The 23015-nt window shown below is 37.3% G+C and overlaps 1 protein-coding gene across 3 annotated transcripts in view; it reads right to left on the bottom strand.

Moving 5' to 3' along the window:
* Positions 1-23015, bottom strand: part of adamts3 (ADAM metallopeptidase with thrombospondin type 1 motif, 3) — a 169963-nt gene that overhangs the window by 31178 nt on the left and 115770 nt on the right. For all 3 annotated transcript variants that reach the window (XM_065267191.2, XM_065267190.2, XM_065267189.2), the window contains 2 exons: positions 21265-21421; positions 21000-21132 (listed from right to left, as the gene is read on the bottom strand). In XM_065267191.2, the coding sequence (XP_065123263.2) occupies positions 21000-21132; positions 21265-21421 (290 nt within the window). The remainder of the gene's footprint in view (positions 1-20999; positions 21133-21264; positions 21422-23015) is intronic.

Consider the following 23015-nt stretch of genomic DNA (forward strand, 5'->3'; position numbering starts at 1 on the left):
ACTAACCAGCTCTCTCTCTCTCTGCCCGCCGCAGGATCTCCTCTTCCCATCTGCCTCGAGTGCCTGTTGCCGGACTGTCGCTTTTTCCCTGGCGTTTTGTGGATAGCCCACATATACTCTCTCCCACCGTTCGTTGTCTGGCCGGAGCCCGAACGTGTGTGGTTTTTCGCCCCGGTGCAAGTGTGTGCTCCCCTACTTAGCCGTCTGCGCTGGTGTGGCTTTATGCCCAGACGTGCCACTGTCAGTTTTGCATACATTATTATTTCAATAAAACTTTCTGTTATCTGCACTGGGATCTTCGGTGTTCTTTGGCCTGACAAATTGTTTATTGTTTCAAAGTAGCTTTACATTAATAAAAGCACTTCAAACTTTACAAGCGAGCGTATTAATAATGTATAACGTATAGAAAAGGGTGCTAAGTTAACCCAAATGTCGGCTGATTCCCCGCGGTTGAAAACAATTGATTGGACTTGACATGAAATGAACTTTGATAATGTCATCTCAATAGTTTGCGACAAGCTGTACTTTACAAAAAACAATATCAAAGTGATGAAATTTTGTGAAGCAGAGCAAGACGTTAATATTTATATTACTTAAAATGTTTTCATGACTTTCCCATGACTTTTTTAGATTTCAGTTACTTAAACACTTCGTAAGACCTAGAAATCACAATTTTTAAATTCTGTGATACTATATGTCTTACTATGAGAGACCTAGATGTAATCAGTTACTGTAGATTACATCTATATACTGTACTGTCCTGAACATTTATGAACAATTATGTTTATTACATTAAGATGAAGAATACAGCATATCAGTCAGGGATAACATGAATGTTGTAGTATAAATATAAATCAATAATAACTGTATTTTTAATAAAATAAAATAAAAAATAGGTTATTTGCATCTTAAATATTACTGAATATTATACACAACATAAATCAACTGTCATTTTTAGTGATGGGATAATATTCTTGTAAATGGTATTTTAAAGTGTTATCAGCCTAATACAGACACATACTGTGGCTTAGTGCCAATATTCCAATACTGTTGGTGTCAAATAAAATCAGATTTGTTCGTCAGTAAGCAATTTAATATAAATTACAATATTATATGTATTATACATAATTTGATATGTATTATGCAATTTAGCCTTCATCTACAAATTAAATGTTAATCAAGAGTACACATTCACTTCAGGTCTGAAATTAGCTACTCCAAAAGCTACTCCAAAAACACATATGGACAATTACACGCTGAGATTTCTCTTACCTTCTGACAGAAAAAATAAATGAAGCAATGCTGCCCTGTGGTACCAAATGATTAAATCTGTGCTTCCAGCTAAACTGGTTATGGATGTTCACCTTTGCATTATTTAGTGATGTTTAGATTGCATGGCGTTGAAGCATTACTATTGGTTAAATTTGATGAAACGAGACATTTAAACCCCTTTGGACTACTCAGACCGTACTATTTCCTTTTAATTTCACACATGGCTGGTCATTTTTGTTTTTTATCTTTTGAAATCACTGTAATTCAGCACTTTATACTGACTACAAATTATAGATTTTTTTTCTAGGTTTTGTGTTCTACATTAAGTTAACGCGCATGGGTCAAAAAAATTACCTATTTATGCAATGATGATAACACAAAAAAAGGCAACATTTTGTTAAAATAATAAATTGAGGAGTTATTTAGACCAGGGCTCTGAATGGTTAAAAAAACCCTGTAAATCGTAAATGAACAACACAGGGCTCAACATAAAGGACTGCCCGGGGCAAGCATGAGAGACGTTCGGGCCAGTAAAAAGTATTGTCACTTGCCTGATCGGGCCAGTGCTTCATCCTCAGTCACTAAAATATATTTTCATCAATATTATTTAACATCTTGGAAGCAGACATTTACTTGGGTAAAACACGACCAAAGAAACAATGCAATATTTTGCAGAGTTTCCTGTTAGTTTACAGATAAAGCAGAAAGGTTGGGAATTTTTTTTCTTTGGAACATGTCTGTTGTATATGTACACACATTAAACTTGACTTTTATTATTATTATTTTATTAAAATGATTATTTTTACATATATTACACTGACAGTTTTTTTTATTGGGGCCAGTGAAAATTTTGGCAGAGCAAGTAAAAACCTGAACCACTGGCTCGACCGAAACAATTTTGAACAGAAACGATTATTTGTATATTGTATTGTATTGTATTTATTTATGTGTAAAAACTTTACTTTATCGTTTTCTTTTATATTTTAATTCGGCAGTGACAAATCATGAATTGACTTTGGCGCATCAAGCGTGAGTGAAATGCCCACACAGCAGTCTCTCCGACCCAATAAAATTTGTCTTAAATAACCACAAAGTAGGCTATCCATCAAATGTTCAAAGGTATGTATAAGTGCTTAACCAGAGTAATATACAAAGAAATGCAAAATGTAACGCAAAAAAGTCGAGGGCGCTTATTCAACTCTCAATTACTTTTTTAGATAGGTCACACCAAGAAAATCATTTTCATAATTTTTTTCAAGTTATATAACAAGTTTGCGTGCAATATTAAATGTGGGCAGAACTTGCAGAGGCACATTCAATGTAAACATCCAGAACAGTAAACTGCTGATTCAAGCAGTAAAAGACGGGCATCTACAGAAGATGGACAAACAACTCTGGATGCGGTCATAGTTACAAAGCTAAAGACAACAGGCCTAAATTTTCAACTGAATACTGATGTTCTAAAAGATGAATGCATAGAGCTAGTAACTGTCAACAGGAGACCATTTACATTAATGGAAAACACTGGCTTCAGAAAAATTATAGACCCAATACAAGAGGCTATAGGAAATGATTTTGCCATAAACTCCTCAAATATCCATTATATGGTGACAAGTGATGCTCATATGGGAAGGGAAAAGCTCAAGAATGAGTTAAAGGGAAGGCTACTAATCCTTGAAACTGATTCGGCAACACGCAAAGACCGATCCGTTCTTGGCATAAAATGTACAGTACACAAACAGAGAAAAATTGTGTTGTGCCTTAAGGGAGGTAACTGAACGACACACAGCCATATATATTTCATCCATTGTAAATAATGTCTTGCATGAATATAATGTTGAATTACGGCAAGTTTTCTCAGTAACGTCATATAACGGTGCTAGCACACTTAAGGTGGTGTCTTTACTATCCAACATGCAAGAGGCAACCCCATCTAATGAGAAAACTGATTTCTTTGGAGCAGAAATTGATGAGGAAGAGCTAGATCGAATCCAGGGCAAAACATACAATATGCTGGAGCAGCTTTTAGAGCTGTGTAATTTTTGCGCAGGTCACCAAACAATAAAGAACTATTCATGCAAAGGCACAGCACACTCCATCCTGACTAGGGGTCGACCAATTATCAATCTGGCCGATTAATGACGTGGATATCAAAGATTTTGGCAATTATCAACATTGGTCATTTTAAAAGCTAATTTGCCGATAATGTAATTTTATGTGCTATTTTGCTCTGATGCAGCCAAGGCTTTTGTGAGAGCAGTCAGAAGTAACTTGAAACACGGAACAGGGCACTCTAGTCAGTTGACTAGAGCAGTGGTTTTGAATCTTGTCCTAGGGGACCCACAGCTCTGCATATTTTGTATGTCTCCCTTAACTGACACACCCAGTTCTGTTCATGGATCTCTCCCTTAATGAGCTGATGATCTGAATCAGGCGTGTTAGATAAGGGAGACATGCAAAATGTGCAGGGCAGTGGGTCCCCTAGGACAAGATTGAAAACCACTGGACTAGAGCAATGTCCGCCCACCGCCCATCTGATTTGTTGAGAGTCATGAATACGGCCAATCAGTGCAGGTGGCTGAAGACACCAGCGAAAGTACTTGCTAGCTAGAACTTCCTTGTATAGAATGATTTCACTCAACAACTGAGATCGTCAATGAATGCACAGGTCCTAGAGTCTTTGTACATTTAAAAAAGCAGTACGGACTCTAAGCTCAAATAGACCAATGGTTTAGTTTGTGGATTTCATTTAAACCTAATGTACCCAAGTAGTAACCAGATACTGACGGGTGGATAATGTTAAAGGTATTGCGGAGGATTTTCTTTTTCCGGGTGGATCATCAAGACCATTGGTCCTCCTAGTTGTCAATCAGGAGTGTTGTTCAATTGCATTTTTTAAAAAGTGGAGAAGGCGGTTCTTTCTAAAATTCGAGAAAATCCTCCACTACACCTTTAATTAAAGTAAATCTCAAACTTCAAAACTGCCTTAAAATGCATACTGCGTCTTTCTCTAATATCAAAGAAGGCCGTGCAGAATTAAAACGTTAAATGTGTTGTGTAGTTTTTAAAGTCATATTAACTCTTTACCTGCCATTGATGAGTTATCTCGTCAATTAAGAGAAAATATTTCCCTGCCAATGATGCTTTCCTCGCGAGTTTCCTTATCTTTTTATTTCAATTTATATTTTGATAATTGTCCTGAATCTAGGCTGGGTTCCCCGAAACCCTTCTTAGCTCTACGTCATTCTTAAGTTGTACATAAAGCTGTACCTTATCGTTAAAGGGATAGTTCGGCCAAAAATGATATTAAACCCATGATTTACTCACCCCCAAGCTGTCCGAGTTGCATATGTCCATCGTTTTTCAGACAAACACATTTTCGGATATTTTAGAAAATGTTTTAGATCTTTCAGTTGATTAAATGTAATGTTACGGGGTCCACGACCTTCAAGTCCAAAAAAGTGCGTCCATCCTTCACAAATTAAATCCAAAAGGCTCCAGGATGATAAACAAAGGTCTTCTGAGGGTAATCCGCGCGGTGTTGTTGTAGAAATATCCATATTTAAAACTTTATTAACGTAAATAACTACCTTCAGGTAGCGCCGTCATCTTAGTCGCGTCCGCATTCCGGATGAAAGCTTACGCAGCCTACGGAGGCTACTCTGCTGCTGCTCTGTGCCCCCGCACTCCGAATTTGTCATACGTCACTAAGAAAAGTGCGTACACTACGCTAATACTCTCTCCTGAATACAGAGGAGTCTAAGATGGTGGCGCTACTGGAAGGTATTTATTTACGTTAATAAAGTTTTAAATATGGATATTTCTACAACAACACCGCGCTGTTACAAATTCTCCCAGTCTAGGGTTGGAAGAGAGTAACAAAATTGAATAAAAAAAAACTAAATTAAAGCGGTTGTGGAGGATCCCCTTCAATCCCCTGCCCCAGAAATGCATACCAACAACCAGTCATAAACTTAATTATATTTATTGTTATTAAACAAGCAAAAGTGGGGATATTCAATCTTCAGGAGAAGGTCACCAAAACAACAAACATAAGAAACTTACTAATGGGGGATAAACTAAATGACCTACCCAAGTAAAAGAAAATAAATAAACAACATATGCTACCCTCCACTCCCTACCTACAGAAAAACAGGAATTAACTTAAAATAAAAAGGTAACTCAATCTCCCTACGACTCCCCATTTCAAATTAAAGTAAATATGTGAATAAGAATTCAGTACAATACCTTTTAATACCAAACAATATAAAGAAAACAAAAAAAAGAAGAAATCATTATGTGTACAAATGTTACATGCTACCTTTAACACCTGATCAGACACACATTGCAAAGAACCAAGTCAATTCACATTTAGCAACACAACTACACATGTCTGGTGCAGGGGAGAAGGGAACAATGCCAAGCACTGTTCACTCTGCTCTCTTATAGCGTGGCTGTGCAACACTCCTAACGAGCCTCAGGTGTGGCAAATCAACTGCAAGGCAATCAGAGTGAAGGAGAGACAGCCAGAGCACATAACAAAAACAACTTAACAGTGATATAAATATTAAACAATTTATTTAATTCGTCCTCAGGACGTAACACCCCCACCACCAAGAATGCAATCTAGAATTTGCAATCAAATGTCCACCCTCTTATTTATGGATTGCACAATAGTTAAGGAGAATAAAGTCCTTTTTAAACTCTAGATAGAGCATCGGCCATAACATTTTCAGTACCTTTCTTGTGTCGAATGTCCAGATTATACTCTTGAACAGCGAGTGACCACCGTAATAACCGCTGATTACGAGAAAGGAATACCAAAGGGTTATGATCTGTGAACACAATAATAGGGTTAGAGCTACTCCCCAAATATACATCAAAATGCTGAAGAGCGAGCAACAGTGACAGAGCTTCCTTTTCGATTACACTATAGTTTTGCTGGGCCTTAGAGAACTTTTTAGAAAAGTAAGAGACAGGGTGTTCAATATGGCACTCATCCTCTTGTAGCAAAACTGCACCAGCTCCTCTAGCACTTGCATCTACCTGCAAGCTGAAAGGCATTTTGAAGTTAGGAGCTGATAGAACAGGAGCATGACAGAGGAGATCTTTGGCAGCATCAAAGGCAAGTTGACAGTCACTGTTCCATAAGAATTTTCGGTTGGTACTAAGGAGGTCTGTAAGAGGAGAAAAATTGGGACAAAAACCTCGATAATACCCACTCATTCCAAGGAAGCGTCTCAATTCTCGTTTATTACTGGGTACAGGGAATTCAAGAATGGCTGTAATTTTAGCATCAACAGGCTTAACCACTCCCTGACCTACTTGTTTTCCCAAGTATGTAACAACTCCTTTTGCAAACTCACATTTAGCAAGATTCAGAGTTAGAGAAGCAGCAGTTAGGCGTTTAAACACCTCTTTGAGTGTTTTCACATGATCTGCCCAGTTATCTGAATATACCACAATATCATCCAGATATACCTCACAGTTAGTTACATCTGACAGAACGTGATGCATAATACGCTGAAACGTAGCCGGTGCGTTTCGCATTCCAAAAGCTAAAACTTGATATTGTAGGAAACTGTTAGGCGTGACAAATGCTGAAATCTCAGAGGCACGTTGGCTAAGCGGGACTTGCCAATAACCTTTTAAAAGGTCTAATTTGGTAACAAACTTAGCTAATCCAACTCTATCTACACAGTCTTCCATTCTAGGAAGGGGAAAAGAGTCAGGTTTTGTTACGTTGTTGACCTTTCGAAAATCTGTGCAAAAACGAAAGGTGTTATCTGGTTTTGGCACAAGTAGACAGAGGGAGCTCCAGGGACTCTGGCTGGGCACGGCCAGTCCATGGCGCAGCATGTACTCAACCTCTGTCTGCATAATCTCTCGTTTTCTGGGATTTTCCCTGTAAGGATGTTGCTTAATAGGGACAGCATCACCAACATCAATGTCATGAACACACATATTAGTCCTACCCGGCACATCACTAAACAAGGTAGGGAAAGCACAAAGCAGTTCCATTAAACTACAAGATTGTTCACTACTCAAATGAGAAAGAAATTGTGGGAGATCATTCATTATTGCAGAATTATTCAACCTTGTAGAGGAAATTGGTAGTTCTTTACACATTAAACCACCTTCCTTCAGGGAATAACTTTCCATTACACCTACTGTGGCTACCGAGGATGTCAGTGGATAAACCACAGTTTGACCTACTGTCAATTCACAATTAGTCCTGTTTACATAGGGCTTAAGCCGATTGACATGACAAACACGGCTTTTACACTTACGGTCTGGGGTCGCAATTAGAAAGTTTGACTCATTCAACTTCCTCTCAACAAGATATGGACCAGAGAACTTTGCATGTAAAATAGAACCAGGTGTTGGAAGTAAAACCATAACAGAATCACCAGGACTAAAATCTCTTTTCACAGACTTTTTGTCAAAATGAGCCTTCATTTTAGACTGTGCTGTAGACAGATGAAATTTTGCAAGAGTTTGGGCATTGTGGAGTTTCTCACGAATAGAAGTGACATAGTCATCAACAGGCAAAGCTTTGGAACTAGGATTTAGCAGCTGTTCACTTAACAGCTTTAGGGGGCCACGAACTGTGTGACCAAACACTAGTTCGGCAGGGCTAAAGCCAAGGGACTCCTGCACAGATTCTCTTACCGCAAACATTATAAAAGGAAGACCGTCAACCCAGTCTTTTCCGGTTTCCACACAAAATTGCCGTAACATGGTTTTAAGGGTTTGATGAAACCGCTCTATTACACCTAGGGATTCAGGATGATATGCTGTAGACATTTGGTGGCATATACCCAAGGTTTCTAGCGCTTGTTTAAAAACCCGGGAAGTGAAGTTTGACCCTTGGTCACTCTGAATAACTTTTGGCAATCCAAAAGTAGAACAAAATTTGAGTAATTCCTTTATTACAACCTTAGCTTTTAACGTTCGTAATGGAACAGCCTCAGGGAAGCGGGTCGAGGTACACATAATGGTCAGAATATATTGATGTCCAGACTTAGCTTTGGGTAATGGGCCAACACAGTCAACAATTAAGCGATCAAATGGCTCACTTACAACTGGAATAGGATAGAGAGGTGCAGGAGGGATCTTTTGGTTGGCCTTTCCTACCAGCTGACAAGTATGACATGATTTACAAAATCTGGATACTGCTGACTTAAGACCAGGCCAAAATAAAAATCTAGTGATACGGTGGTAAGTTTTTGTTATACCAACATGTCCAGACAAAACATTTTCATGGGCAAGTTTTAAGACCTGCTGTCGATAACTAGTAGGCAACACAATCTGCTGCACTTCCTGCCAGCCTAAGTCTTCTTGCTGGGGTTTCCATCTACGCATTAACAAACCACGTTCCCAAAAGAAAGCCACACCAGAATTAGGTATAGAGGTAACACTTCTGCAGCCGCTATACACTTGGCTAGGAAAGGGTCTGCTTTTTGTGCTAATGCTAAATGTTCTCTACCAACCTTTCATGAGATTTCAGAGGTTAACTCTCTAATAACAGGTACCTCGGTCAGGTTCTGGGGTAATAGCCAGAACACACTCCACTGAGTCAGGCTCATTAACCAAAAAGGAATTTGAAATATCCACTACTTCCTCAAATTTCTTGGACTGGGCACGGGTTACTGCACAAGCAGAAAAAACAGACGGAAAATCCTTGGTCAGATCAGATTCTTGTATAGCACTTGGTTTATATGACACAACTGGTCTAGGAAAGACTAAGCCACCTGCAAGGTCATTACCCAGAATCAGATCAACACCCTCCACAGGCAACTGTGGACGCACTCCTAACCTGACCATACAACTAACAATGCTTGACTTTAGATACGCGGTATGAAGTGGCACATTCACACAGTGCATTTCGATCCCACGAATCAACACGTCATTACCTGTAAAAGAATTCACTGAGAAAGGCAATATTCTCTCAGATATAAAGGATTGAGCAGCACCCGTATCTCGTAAGATTGTTACAGGTTTAAAACCAGAATTAGGAGATAAAGACACGTTGCCTTCAAATAAAAAAGGCTGATAACTCTCTCCACTAAGAGAGCGGTCATTACGCATGGTGTTTACAAGTGCTACATTCTTAGGCTTGGAAGCCGCCATCTTTTGTTTCCAAGCCTTACAATCCGCAATAAAATGGTTTGGGTCAAGACAGAAAAAACAGATTCGCCTATCAACTAGGGCTGCACGATTAATCGCATGCGATACCATGCGCATCACGTCAGTAATGCCGGTTCCTTGATTAGTATTAAATCGCCAACAGCTGCTTTCAGATGGCGCGACATTAACTGCACTGAGACGTAGTTCCCTGACAAGCTGGGCCATATCGCATACATATCGCAGGCGATGCGTCCGCGATAATTAATGCGAAATTGCCCCGATTGTCAGTGAACTACGGCTCTGTGCAGTTAAAGCTGCTCCATCTGAAAACAGCTGATGGTGATTTACTACTAATCAAGGAACCGGCATTACTGACGAGATGAGCGTGACAAACACATGCGATTTATCGTGCAGCCCTACTATCAACACTGTTTGTAGGCTTACGCACAATTTTAGATGCAGACTCACTTTTAAAAGAATTTACCGCATGCGACGCTACAGAATTTTCTGCTTTAGCAAATGGAGACCTGGCAGATGTGTGGGCTGAGAAAACATTTCTGTGTGTCAGCACAAACTCATCTGCCAAGACTGCAGCACTATCCAATGACACCACTTTTTGTTAATTTAAGTGCATTACCATATTTGCGGGAAGACAATGTTTAAATTCTTCCAGCAAGATCGTCTCTCTGAATGGAGGTACCAGTCTTATATATTTACTGACATCAAAATAATCGCCATAGGGTGCATGAGAAAAATCCTCTGTGGCGGAACTACCACCAGTCAAAGGTGATACAAGTGGTACTTGATTTCTAGCCAGGCGCTCTGATTCCAGATCTAATTTACAGATCTGGATATCTCGGTCAGCCTGCATCTCCACTACACGAAGCTTTATCATTTCTGCCTCACATTCCTTTTTTTTAATTGCTAGTTCTAATTCCTTTAACTTCAAAGCAATTGCAGGATCCTGAGATATAGTCTCAGAGTTGACTTTTATGCCTTCGCCCTCCACTGATGCTTCATCCTGAACCTCAGTTTCTAAGCTCTCATCAGACTCTCCAGGCAAAATACCATCTTTTACTAATTTCTCAAACAACTCTTCCTTTAATACATGCTTCTTAACATCTTTTTTTTAAAGAAACATTAAAAAACTCTGCTATCAAGACTAAATCCTTTTTTCTACAGCGATTAAACTTTTCAAGTGTAGGGAAAAGAGTAAACTCGGTAAAGTCAAACTCCATTATCTTAATGGACCTACAGTCGAAAACAGTCAAATACTGAGAGAAGAGAGTACTCACCTAGTCAATTAAGGGATGGACAGACGAGCGGACGAGCCCCCATTTGTTACAAATTCTCCCAGTGTAGGGTTGGAAGAGAGTAACAAAATTGAATAAAAAAAAACTAAATTAAAGCGGTCGTGGAGGATCCCCTTCAATCCCCTGCCCCAGAAATGCATACCAACAACCAGTCATAAACTTAATTATATTTATTGTTATTAAACAAGCAAAAGTGGGGATATTCAATCTTCAGGAGAAGGTCACCAAAACAACAAACATAAGAAACTTACTAATGGGGGATAAACTAAATGACCTACCCAAGTAAAAGAAAATAAATAAACAACATATGCTACCCTCCACTCCCTACCTACAGAAAAACAGGAATTAACTTAAAATAAAAAGGTAACTCAATCTCCCTACGACTCCCCATTTCAAATTAAAGTAAATATGTGAATAAGAATTCAGTACAATACCTTTTAATACCAAACAATATAAAGAAAACAAAAAAAAAAGAAGAAATCATTATGTGTACAAATGTTACATGCTACCTTTAACACCTGATCACAGACACTAGTGATGGTCGTTTTCGAAGCACTGCTTCGTGAGGCTTCGAAACATTTACAAATCTTTTGTTTCGAATCAGTGGTTCGGAGCTTGTTTCAAACTGGCCCAAGTCACGTGATTTTAGCAAACGAGGCTTCATTACGTCATAACTGTTTCGAAACGTTTCGAAAATCTGATGGTTCACCACTAGGGGGAGTTGATCACATGACCAGTGTCTAATAAGTTTAGGTGAACTCAGGTCAGTTTTATTATGAAAGTTCATAAAACATTCATCCTTCTGACTAATAACACTGCCATGTTGTCTACTTTTTGTTTATAGACCGATTTAATGACAAAAATGTGCACAATTAAAAGGGTAGTTAGTTTTATTCATTTGTTTGCCCTAAATAAAGCTAAAACACATAATACACTTTTAACTATGTCTTAATTAAGTTAAATTATTATTTTTTAAATAGTTTAATAAAAATCTTGCTATTATTTTGTAAAAAAAGTGTAAAATGTGGGAAAGGGGTATAAACGGAGGTTGGAGCCAGCTGCAAATGGGTGGGTTAGCAGCAAGTGGGTGGAGCTTTAGCCGCAAGTGGGCTGTACAAACTTCCAGAGGATTCACCACCGTCCCATTTGAAGCGTAAACTCCTCCTACTTGTACATTTCTGAAATCCCTCCTACTTGCGGCATAAGCACCTCCCACTTTCGGCATAAGGTCCTCCTACCTGCAGTCTCCGGGCTGCAGCGATATATACTTGGAAAGTGTGGACAGATCTGCTTTTACACTGTTTTGACCAGCAGGGGTCGCCAGCGTGTGTGGGTTTCGAACTGCTTCGAAAAACTGAATCAATTTTCGAAGCAATTGGTTCAATTGGTTCAATTGATTCGAAGCTTCGAAAAGCTCCGTTTCTCCCATCACTAACATTTAGCAACACAACTACACATGTCTGGTGCAGGGGAGAAGGGAACCCTGCCAAGCACTGTTCACTCTGCTTTCTTATAGCGTGGCTGTGCAACACTCCTAACGAGCCTCAGGTGTGGCAAATCAACTGCAAGGCAATCAGAGTGAAGGAGAGACAGCCAGAGCACATAACAAAAACAACTTAACAGTGACATAAATATTAAACAATTTATTTAATACGTCCTCAGGACGTAACAGCGCGGATTACCCTCGGAAGACCTTTGTTTATCATCCTGGAGCCGTTTGGATTTAATTTGTGAAGGATGGACGTACTTTTTTGGACTTGAAGGTCGTGGACCCGTAACTTCACATTTAATTAACTGAAAGATCTAAAACATTTTCTGAAATATCCGAAAATGTGTTTGTCTGAAAAACGATGGACATATGCTACTCGGACAGCTTGGGGGTGAGTAAATCATGGGTTTAATATCATTTTTGGCCGAACTATCCCTTTAATACATGTTTCCCGAAACATTCTTAGTTACATATCCCTTCTGTAAGTCATACGTTCGTAAGGTTGGTCTGGAGCACTCTTACCTTATCCCACTTGACTTCGCTAGGGGCCATCACTTTGATAAAAGCTTGTGTACATAGCAGTCTATATAATTAAATATCTGTAAAAAAAATAGCAATAACACTCCGTGTTCATCCGTGAAATCTTTAGTCTACCGGCTAGTATTTTAGCTGCCAAAAAATAAATCAAGTAAAAATCGCATGCCACAGGAGCATTTTCAGCAGACTAGGCCGAGTCAATTTCAATGGAGCAGCCCCTAAATTCATCTGATGGCGACTTCTCTTTCTTTCTTTATCTCTGCACAGTAAATATGTTTTGCATGTTGTGCCTTATAAGTAGGTAAATCCACCCTGGTTGTAGAGTAAATGAAGACACAATGGCAAATATATTATAATAAGGGATGTTTATATTTTATCAATCTGGGACTAGACAGCTAGTCAATGTATTCCACCTTTTCAATTTTTAAATATGAATGTAAAGAGAAAACACATTCATTTCGTTGTACTATTTTATTTAATGTCTTGTTATATTAATTGCAATACCTACTATAATACTCGATTATTTCAAAATCAAAATATCATGTTGATTTCCTTAATTATGATTATTAATGTTTATTCGACTTTGCATCAAAGTTTTTTAATGTTGTATAACTTTGAGGCAACTGTGTCATGATCCTGCCCTCCTGTCATTGTTATTCATAGTTGTTTATAGTCATGTGGCAGGACTGTGGCGGTACCCATGTTTTGTGTTGTAGCACATGGCCTTTGTTTGGTCTGTGTGCTGCGGTGTCTCATTTATGTCTCCACCCCCCTCGTCTCCTCATTAGCTCTCCCATTAATGTTTGATTAGTTTACACTGTTCCCTCTTGATTTGTTCGCTTATATAATGCCCTGTTGTCTAGAATCTTGTGCTCGTGTGTTGTGTATTTAAATGTATATCATGTCATGTCCTTGATAATGTTGTCTGTCAGGTCTCACCGGATGGCGTCAATCGGCTTGTGTACAGTCCGTGTTTGGGTCGAGTCCAGTTCTGTTTGTTAGGAGTCAGACCTGTCTAGTCTGTATTATTTCTAGTACTGTATATATATATATATATATATATATATATATATATATATATATATATATATATATATATATATATATATATATATATATTAATAATGCTTTAGAACAGTTTGTTTTTATAAATTTTAGTGTAATGCACAGCCAAGCCAGGTGACTTGCAAGGCACACCTTATTACCCTGGGCGACGCACTTATTGGGAACCCCTAATATAAATTACAGTATCCTTTCAAGTGAAGGCGTAGCAAATGCATTGAAACAGTTTATGCATGATACGTTTTGCACGGGTTTGATATAAAATAAAATGTCAAAGATTGGATTTAGTTAATTGCAATTAATTAAAATATTTTTACAATAAAGTCTTAATAAATTTAACTTTCTGAAATGTTTCTTTAATAAAAAACACCGCTATCTCATAACACAGAGAATTACCTATTACATAAAGTGAACAATTAATTGTCGAGCAATCGATATCAACCTATTCAGCACCATCGCCATGGACAGCACCTGGTAACATTGTACGTAAGAAAGTATACCTTAAGAAACCCGCTAAGGTACAGTTCTGGAAACATGCCTAGAAAATGTATACCTTTAGTTAAGGTTTAATTTAACAGTTACATTTTATCGGGAAATGCAGCCCTGATTCTTAACAAAATTCCTTTACAAAAATGCACTTATTTCAGCTTTTTGCTCAAAATTTAGTAGTTTTAAAGGAACCTTACCATATTTAAGAGGTTTTAAAAAGAGAACAAATGAAGATGAAACTTTTTTTCCATTTTGTTGGTTTGCTAGTTTAAAAGCAGAGGGTCTGTTCTTCTTAAAAGTTAAAAGTGTTCTGAGTTTGTGACGCCACAGAAAAATGTGTTATTAACCACCCAAACAAAAAGTAAATAAACTAAGCTCTCAAAATCTTGGAAAATTGACATCATTTTCAGCTCTCAAGCAGTTGGGTCGTGTTAGCGCTGAAACCATGCGCACCCACAGGAAAGCTGCCATTTCTCTCAACTTTCAAATACCGCTTATACCTGAAAGGATGTTTGCTATTGTGTTAGGGGCGGGGCCATGGGCGGAACCTTAAGTGCGTTGTTAAGCCACCATTTTAGCCCCGCCCAAATAATCCTAAACAAATTTTTGCTAAATGTGGATTTTTTTTAAGTGATAGTTCATCTTAAAATGAAAATTCTGTCATAATTTACTCATTCTCATGTTGTTATAAACCTGATTGAATTTCTTTTTACTGATGAACACAAAAGAAGATATTTGGAGAAATGATGGTAAACACACAGCAGATAATGACCATTGACTTCCATAGTAGGAATAAAAAATATGATGGAATGTAATGGGTACCGTCAACTGTGCGCTTACCATCATTTATCAAAATGTTTTCTTCATCATTTATCACAATACTTCCAAAATATATATTTTCCTACTATGGAAGTCAATGGTCACTATCTGCTGTGTGTTTATTTACCATAATTTTTCAAAATATCTTCTTATATGAAATAAATTCAAATAACATGAGGATGAGTAAATGATGACAGAATTTTCATTTTAAGATGAACTATCCCGTTTACCACCATTAATAGTTTACAGTCTTTTTGGGGTGTTTCAGTAATACATTTCTAACATTAATGTGCTTAAAAACAATTTTCAAGATTGACTTTACAGAGCTTTTAAATTTGTGCTTATTTTTGACTGTCAAAGGTTAAAATCAGCTCATTTCATAAAAAACAATCTCTAAGTATTTTCTTGCACAAACTCAATGAACAAATGATATGTTGTTTTGATGTGTGTGTGGGTTATATGACATAAATTTTAAAAGTGAGACACAGTGTGCGAGCGTGATTCATGCTCATGCATGTCGTGAGAACGGCCCTGCTCATCAAGTTTGTATAGAGCTTTAATAAGTTCAGTTCAGTTCAGTTTAATTGGTCATATTTCCTGAGAGGCTAATTCAAGAACTTATTCCACGGATGGAAAAATAATATAATGCACTAATCTAAAATGGATGAGTAAGCATACAGTTCAGTGGGGCCATACACATCAAGTTTGAACAGGGCCTCGCACACCCTTGAAACGGCTCTGTTTAGACCACACATTTGTCTGATTTGAATTTTGTATATTTGTCACTTTGACACACTTAATGTACACATACTGGGATGACCAATAACACTGAAATTACACTGTAGGGAATAGTGGTAAATGTGACCAAATAAAAGAAAATAAAACTGACATGGGTATAGCACCGTCTCAAATTGCCATCTCAGTGTATACATGCCACACAAATGACAACTACACATTTGTGCCCCACGCACACAGGCATGGTGCACTGGGAACACTATACCTTCTGACTTTTCTGTCTTTTGGCACATTGGTATTTTTGATATTTCACATCTTAAAAAAAGTATTGTAAAATGTAGTAAATGCTAGTTTAGATTTCAGGAAAGTGTTTAATAGTAGCTGCTGTGATTATTAACATGCTGTATGTACTTTAAACATTAAAGGCAAGATAGGCAGGAATTATCTAAAAAACTTTTTTACAAATTTGCACAAATTTGTTTAAACTGTCTTTATATACCAATACATAATTAACTATTTTCCCGCCATTGACGAGATATCTCGTCAATTAAGAGAAAACGCTTCCCCGCCAATGACAAGATTTTCAGTCTTTCCGCAATACCACTATTATCCACCAGGTGGCGCCCTTCCGCAACTTTTTAAAACCGAAAGTATTGCCCTATGGCAAGCTGCTGCATGTCCGTGTCTGTTTTAAAGATCGCTCTGAATCGGATCTCTATGAAAAGTCCGTCACAAAAATGGAATTATCTCTGCTTTTTGCTCAAAATATGGTGTTTTTGCAAAAACCTACCCATATTCAAAAGCTGATTGCAAAAGAACCACTAAAGGTAGGATGAAACGTTTTTTTTTTGTTTGAAAGCAGAGGGTCTGTTCTTTCATTTGGTATATTGTATGTTTATATATTTAAAGAAGAACATTTTCTGGAAGGCATTAAACTTTGGTGAAAATCATGAAAAACGTTGGCGCTGGCTGGCAACTTTTTTAAAAAACGCTGGCGGTGAAAGAGTTAAAATGTAAGTACTCTGAAAAAGAGAGTATACAACTCAAGTGTCTGTAGACCTTTCACGACTGTTTTAAACACAGCTAATTATTTCCATTCGGGACGAATGATTGGCTTGCGCAACTATCACTCTCTCTCGCGACCATGACACCACCCCTGTTGCTATGGGATCTGCCCACACATGCGCACACCCGATTGATTTGAACGTGCACGAGGCACTCTAGGAAGAGCAAAAGTACGGTAGAGAAAGAGCATTCAGAACTCACAGTACCTGCATATGCAGTCAGCGAAGGCAAACAAGGCAAAAAAAAGGAATAAACGAAGAAATCAAACGAGAGTAAATATCGCGTGGCTTCTCCGCGAGTCGACGATGCGGTAGCGGTATTGTCTCCGGAGTTTAGTCCTCATCAGAGACAAACTCTTTCATCACGGAAACTCTTCCATGCAAAACACCTTATATGTTATGAATTTTCGACGAAATTCACCTTCATCACAGTGTAACTGATGGTAATAAATAAACTTGTATCAATGCAATCTGTTTTTAGCTTTGTCTTATAAATATAACTAGCTCGTCTTTTACCAAATCAAACAGGAGAAGGGAGGGGGTGGAGTGAATGGAAAAATGAGCTGTGTTTAAAACAGTCGTGAGAGGTCTACAGACACTCGATTTTTATACTCTCTTTTTCAGAGTATTTACATTTTACTTATGTATTGGTATATAAAGACAGTTTAAACAAATGTGTAAAAAAGTTTAAGGCTATCCTGCCTTTAAGCATAGTGAAACAAATAATTTTAAAATCTAGATAGTAAAGTTTGAAGACAAACTTTATGTTGGCTTGACAAAGCCGGTTCTGAATGTTTATAACAGTTTGTCAGGTTTCACATGAAACCTTTAAGAAGTGTAGTTTAGTAATCTAGCTGGTTGTTAGAATGTTTTAGTATGAAGCTAACATTATTTTGCATGAAGTTAGCATGATTAAGCATGAAGTCAACAAGATAAAGCATTAGTTTAATATGACTTAACATAAAGCTAACATGATGCTAGCGTGATTTGCATGAATTAAAATGATTAACATGAAGCTAGCATGATTTAGCATGAAGTTAACATGATGTTAACATGATTTAACATGAAGCTAACATGATTACACATGAAGTTAACATGATGTTAACATGATTTAGCATGAAGCCTGCATGATTTAACATAGGGTGACCATACGTGCCATTCTTCCCGGACGCATCCCGTCCAGGATTTCGGCGCGTCTTCCGGAAGTCGTATTTGTTGACCGCATACGCCATTCAGTTAAAAACATAAGATATACAATTGTAGTTTCATTCTTACCTTAAAATGTAACTTTTGCTTTTCTGTAATAACAATAATAATCCTCTAAGACGTATGCGGTCAACAAATACAACTTCGACGGACACAAAATCCTGGACGGGATGCGTCCAGGAAGAATGGCACGTATGGTCACCCTATTTAACATAAAGCTAGCATGATTTAACATGGCGTTAGCATGATTTAGCATGACGCTAACATGATTTTACGAAGTCATCATGACAGTAGAATGATTTAACATGTAGATAACATGATGTTAACATGATTTAGCATGAAGCGAACAGGGGTGAGCATAAAGTTAACAATGTAAACATGATTTAGCATGAAGTTAGCATGATGTTTACATGATCCAACATGAAGCTAAGATGATGTGAATATTATTAAGCATGAAGCTAACATGATTTAACATTAAGCTTACATGATGTAAACATGTTTTAAACTAAAAATGATGATGTTTAAAACAACACTGTTCCACCCCGCCCCATAATCGCTACAAGATATATCAGCTTTTTGTCTTTTGTTTCTATTAATAGGCTTGGCAGTGGCCAATGATGATACATCATAGGCTGCTTGCACGTATGAATGATTTAAACCAACCCACATGTCTCCATGACATTTAAATGTGAAGATATAACTGTTTTGAGTTTTGGTTGCTAGGGTAGACAACAGTGGTTGCTAAGGCATGGTTTAATAGCTCTGTCAGGATCCTGAGAGACTGATTATATGCTCTGATTAAAATAAGCCCACCCCCATGTCTCTATGACACTGTGATTCAAAGATATCCATTTGGAACGTTTATAATGGCAGTCTATAGGATTGTTTGCTAGGGTGCTCTAAATGCTTGCTAGGGCATGGCTTGGTAATGTTATGAGGATCCTGAAAGACTGATTGGCTTCCTGAGTAAAATGAGCCCACCCCCATTTTTCTATGCAACATAATCTCATGGAAAATTTGATCACTTTATTCAGCTTTTTTCCGTGCCGGGAGCATGGATGTCTTTTCTGTGTCACTCCCACGGATTTCTTGTGTCATTTTATGTATTGGTTTCTAATTGTTTTTTTTTTTTTCATTTTCAAATCATTGACGCTTGAGGTTGGGGTTTGATTTGGGGTTTGGCCACGTTTATGTTAGGATTTACTTTCATGTTAGGATGTACTTTTATGTATTGGTTTCTACATGTTTTTCTTCCGCTTTTAAAACTATTCACGCCTGGAGTTGAGGTTTGGGTTAGGATGTCTAAAAATGTAACAGAAAGTGATTCTAACCCTAACCCCTAGCAACAATGGTAAGAAAATAGGAAAAACAATGAGAAAACCATACATAACAAAATGACACAAGAAACCCATGGGAGTAACACGGAAAAGACATCCATGCACCCAGTACAGAATACAGCTGAATTCCATGACATGGACACAGATGAAGTGAGTGATCAAATTTTCTGTGACTATACTATAACATGGAAATTCGGTAGATCAGGTTGTTCTATGACACTGTGCTTGCAAAGATATTTTATCTGGGCCTTTTATAATGGCAGTCTGAGGGCATTCCCTTTGGAAATTTGAGGGTCTCTTACACCCCGGGGGCAGCTTACACCCCATTGTAAGGGTAGGTCCTTTTAGAGCCTGCCAGCTTCTTCAAATGTGGTAAACCACTCACTTGCGGCTATAACTGTCAAAATTTGTCGCAATGTTAAAATTTCCTGGTTTTGAGAGTCCGAATCAGTTAGAAAAGATATAGCATAAATCTTCAGACCAGTCTGAAGACTTGTGGAAAACTGTAGCTGGAAAACTCTAGGAGAAGTTAAAGTCAGAAAAAGTGGGGATCAGAAGAAGAAGAATAAGCTTAGATACAACAAAAATTGTCAGGACAACATAATAAGAAAAAATAAACAATGTTTGAAAAGAAATAAAAATTATATTTTACATATATGAACTGAATCCTGGATTCCATGCGTACATGCAGCGTTGTCAAGGTAATACTGGTCTGTCAGTCACTTCACAAAGGGACAATGGGCATATTTAAAATGGATTAAAACACCAGGTGTAAACATGAATGTGTCTCTCATCGACTTGTGATCGGATTGACCGAAACGCATCTTTATACCAGGTATAAACAGGCCCAAAGAAACAATCAGCTATGATTGTAATAGCATAGGGAATGAATATGTGACATTTTAGAAGGATAGTGACACAAAAAATATTATAAAAAACAAGAAGGGCATTTGTGGTGTTCAAAAACTAATTAATTGAGGAATGCCTTGAATACTGAATTGAAAAATATAGAATACAGAGTCATTTTAGTCCCATGTTGTGCATCAAAGAGTTAAAAATGTGATTTCCAGTATTGTTTTTGTATGCAAAAACAATGCAGAAAAATAACAGAGTATACAATGGATAGTGCACATCTGCAAAGAAAATCTTAGCATTAAGTCATTAAAATGTGTTATGTTTTTCAGGATTCAAAGGTACAATGTGTAACTTTTAGAAGGATCTGGTGTATAAAGACCTTACATAATGAACTGTTTTGTTTTTATAACCTTATAATGAGTTGTTTTTATCTACATACACCACGGGTCCCATTGATAGTACATGGAAATCGCCATTTCACCACGTCATGTTTCTACAGTAGCCCTATAGAGCGCATTGTTGTCTCAAATGATGACATGTTTGTCTTGTTGCGGCTACCGTAGATTCACTATGTGTTTCAAATGTGAGTGGTGAGCTGTGGACTGAGCTGTCGATTGCAATTCAGTTTCACTGAATAATGCTGTTACAGTAAGAAATTCACAAGCGAGTAATTAAAAAAAAAGTTACTTACTGCGGTTGTGTGCAGTCCTGTAGGTTACACATTCTGCGAATAGGTTTGGGTCTCTTGCTATTATCGCAGAAGCCTCTCTGTACCATTTTGTTGTCACCTTTTTTACGGCATCCATATTTGGTGTACTGGAACCCTATAGACCAGTATATAAAATATAAAAAAAGAATTAAATAAAATGAATTTCTGTCTAGCCACACTCGGCAAAATGGCTATTAAATGAGAGTAAATGACTGTACAAAAGAGAAAGCACAGAGTTTGATGTTACCTCCAGCGCAAGGTTTTGAACATTGGGACCAGCTCTTCAATGCCCACTCATATGTGTCCTCCTGAATGACATTATTGTTGTTTATGGGCACCGAGTCTTCATGGATGATGTATTTGTACACAAGCGTAGATCTCGTCTCATTGTCCTTAGGAACAATCTGAAGTGGATGTAAAACAATAGGATTAAAGTTTTAGACACAGTAATGTGATATTTACATTCATTTGGTTGTGCAAGTGGGGATTTTGAATTTGTTCATGCATATGAAAGAATATGCAGATTTATGTGTTACACTGTGTGAAAAGATTTAGATGAGAATATGTTTAATCACATTTGAAAATATAACGAACGTAACAAGCATGACTCCCCAAGCTCTGAGAGTCATTTCAAGGGCGATTTCAATTAATTTAGCATTTATTTTACTCCTCTCCTATTTGCACATATATTATGTTTACTTCAGATACATGCATAAATCATGCATCTTGTTATAGTAATTCCAATATATGTCAGCAACCTTAAAGGTCCCGTTCTTTCTGTGTTTTTGAAGCTTTGATTGTGTTTACAGTGTGCAATATAACATGTATTCATGTTTCATGTGTAAAAACGCGGTATTTTTTACACAATTTACTTATCTGTATATCAATGTTTCACTGTCCTAAAAACAGGCTGATGTCTTCCTTGTTCTATAAGTCCCTCCTTCAGAAATAAGTAACGAGTTGTTTTAGTATGTGAGAAAATATATCGTCGGGCATTAAACTTTGATCTTATCAGTTTGCAGGTATTATTTATGTTCTAACAGCAACATTACACACTAACTAAAGTTTGAAAAATGAGACAGTAAGAACGTGACCTTTAAGTAAAATGAATTTGCACCCAATGTGAATGCATCTGAGGAATTTTAAAATAAATGTGTTCCCAGATACATCCACAGATAATGTCCAAATGAAAGGCATTCAACAATTGTCATTCTGAAGGTTGTTCATAAGAGCGAGGCTAGAATACATCAAATCATCTCTCATACAGTACAACTTTTAAATTGTCAGGGTTCATGAATTTCCCATGGGAAACAGTGTGTAAAAGAGATTAAGGGATGTCAATGAGAAATCACTGTGTTACAAAGGCACATCTGTTAAAAAGACCTAGACATTTTTTAAATACAACAAATTAAGAGTTTGGTCCATTTTGACTAATTTCGGTAAAAATACCAAATTCTATACCAAAAAAGTGACAAGATTAAAACCATTATTTTCACATAGCATCTTTAGGTTATAATAATATAAACAATTTGCCTTTCAAAGATTAATTATAAAAACAGATTTTTTTCAAAATGCTATAAATCTATTCAATCAATATATAAATGTGCATTCATCTTTGCCATGTTATATTCATTTAGTTGACTAGTGGTATACACTGATAAAAAACAAAACATTAATGGCATTAATCAAAACACTTACTTAGTCATATTAAGAACACTGTCATTGCTGCTGTCATCCTTGGGACTTTTTTGACAGCTCAGCTCAATTTTCGTTGACTTCGAGTAAAATAATGGAAAGTTTTTATAAGATCCTCTTGGGTAAATGTGTTAGCATGACAGAAGCTGCCATTTTTTCCGCCGCTCAAGTGGCTTACGCTTCTTCCAGGCCACAGAAAACCACTACAGGTTAATCAATGCCATCAAAAGTATTATTTTGTTTTTGTTTGTTTGTTGATCATGAAGTACAGAGTAGATAAGGAAAACTAGGATTCAGTGTATT

The sequence above is a fragment of the Paramisgurnus dabryanus genome, chromosome 5 (genome assembly GCF_030506205.2).
Source record: "Paramisgurnus dabryanus chromosome 5, PD_genome_1.1, whole genome shotgun sequence".
NCBI classification, from domain to species: domain Eukaryota; kingdom Metazoa; phylum Chordata; class Actinopteri; order Cypriniformes; family Cobitidae; genus Paramisgurnus; species Paramisgurnus dabryanus.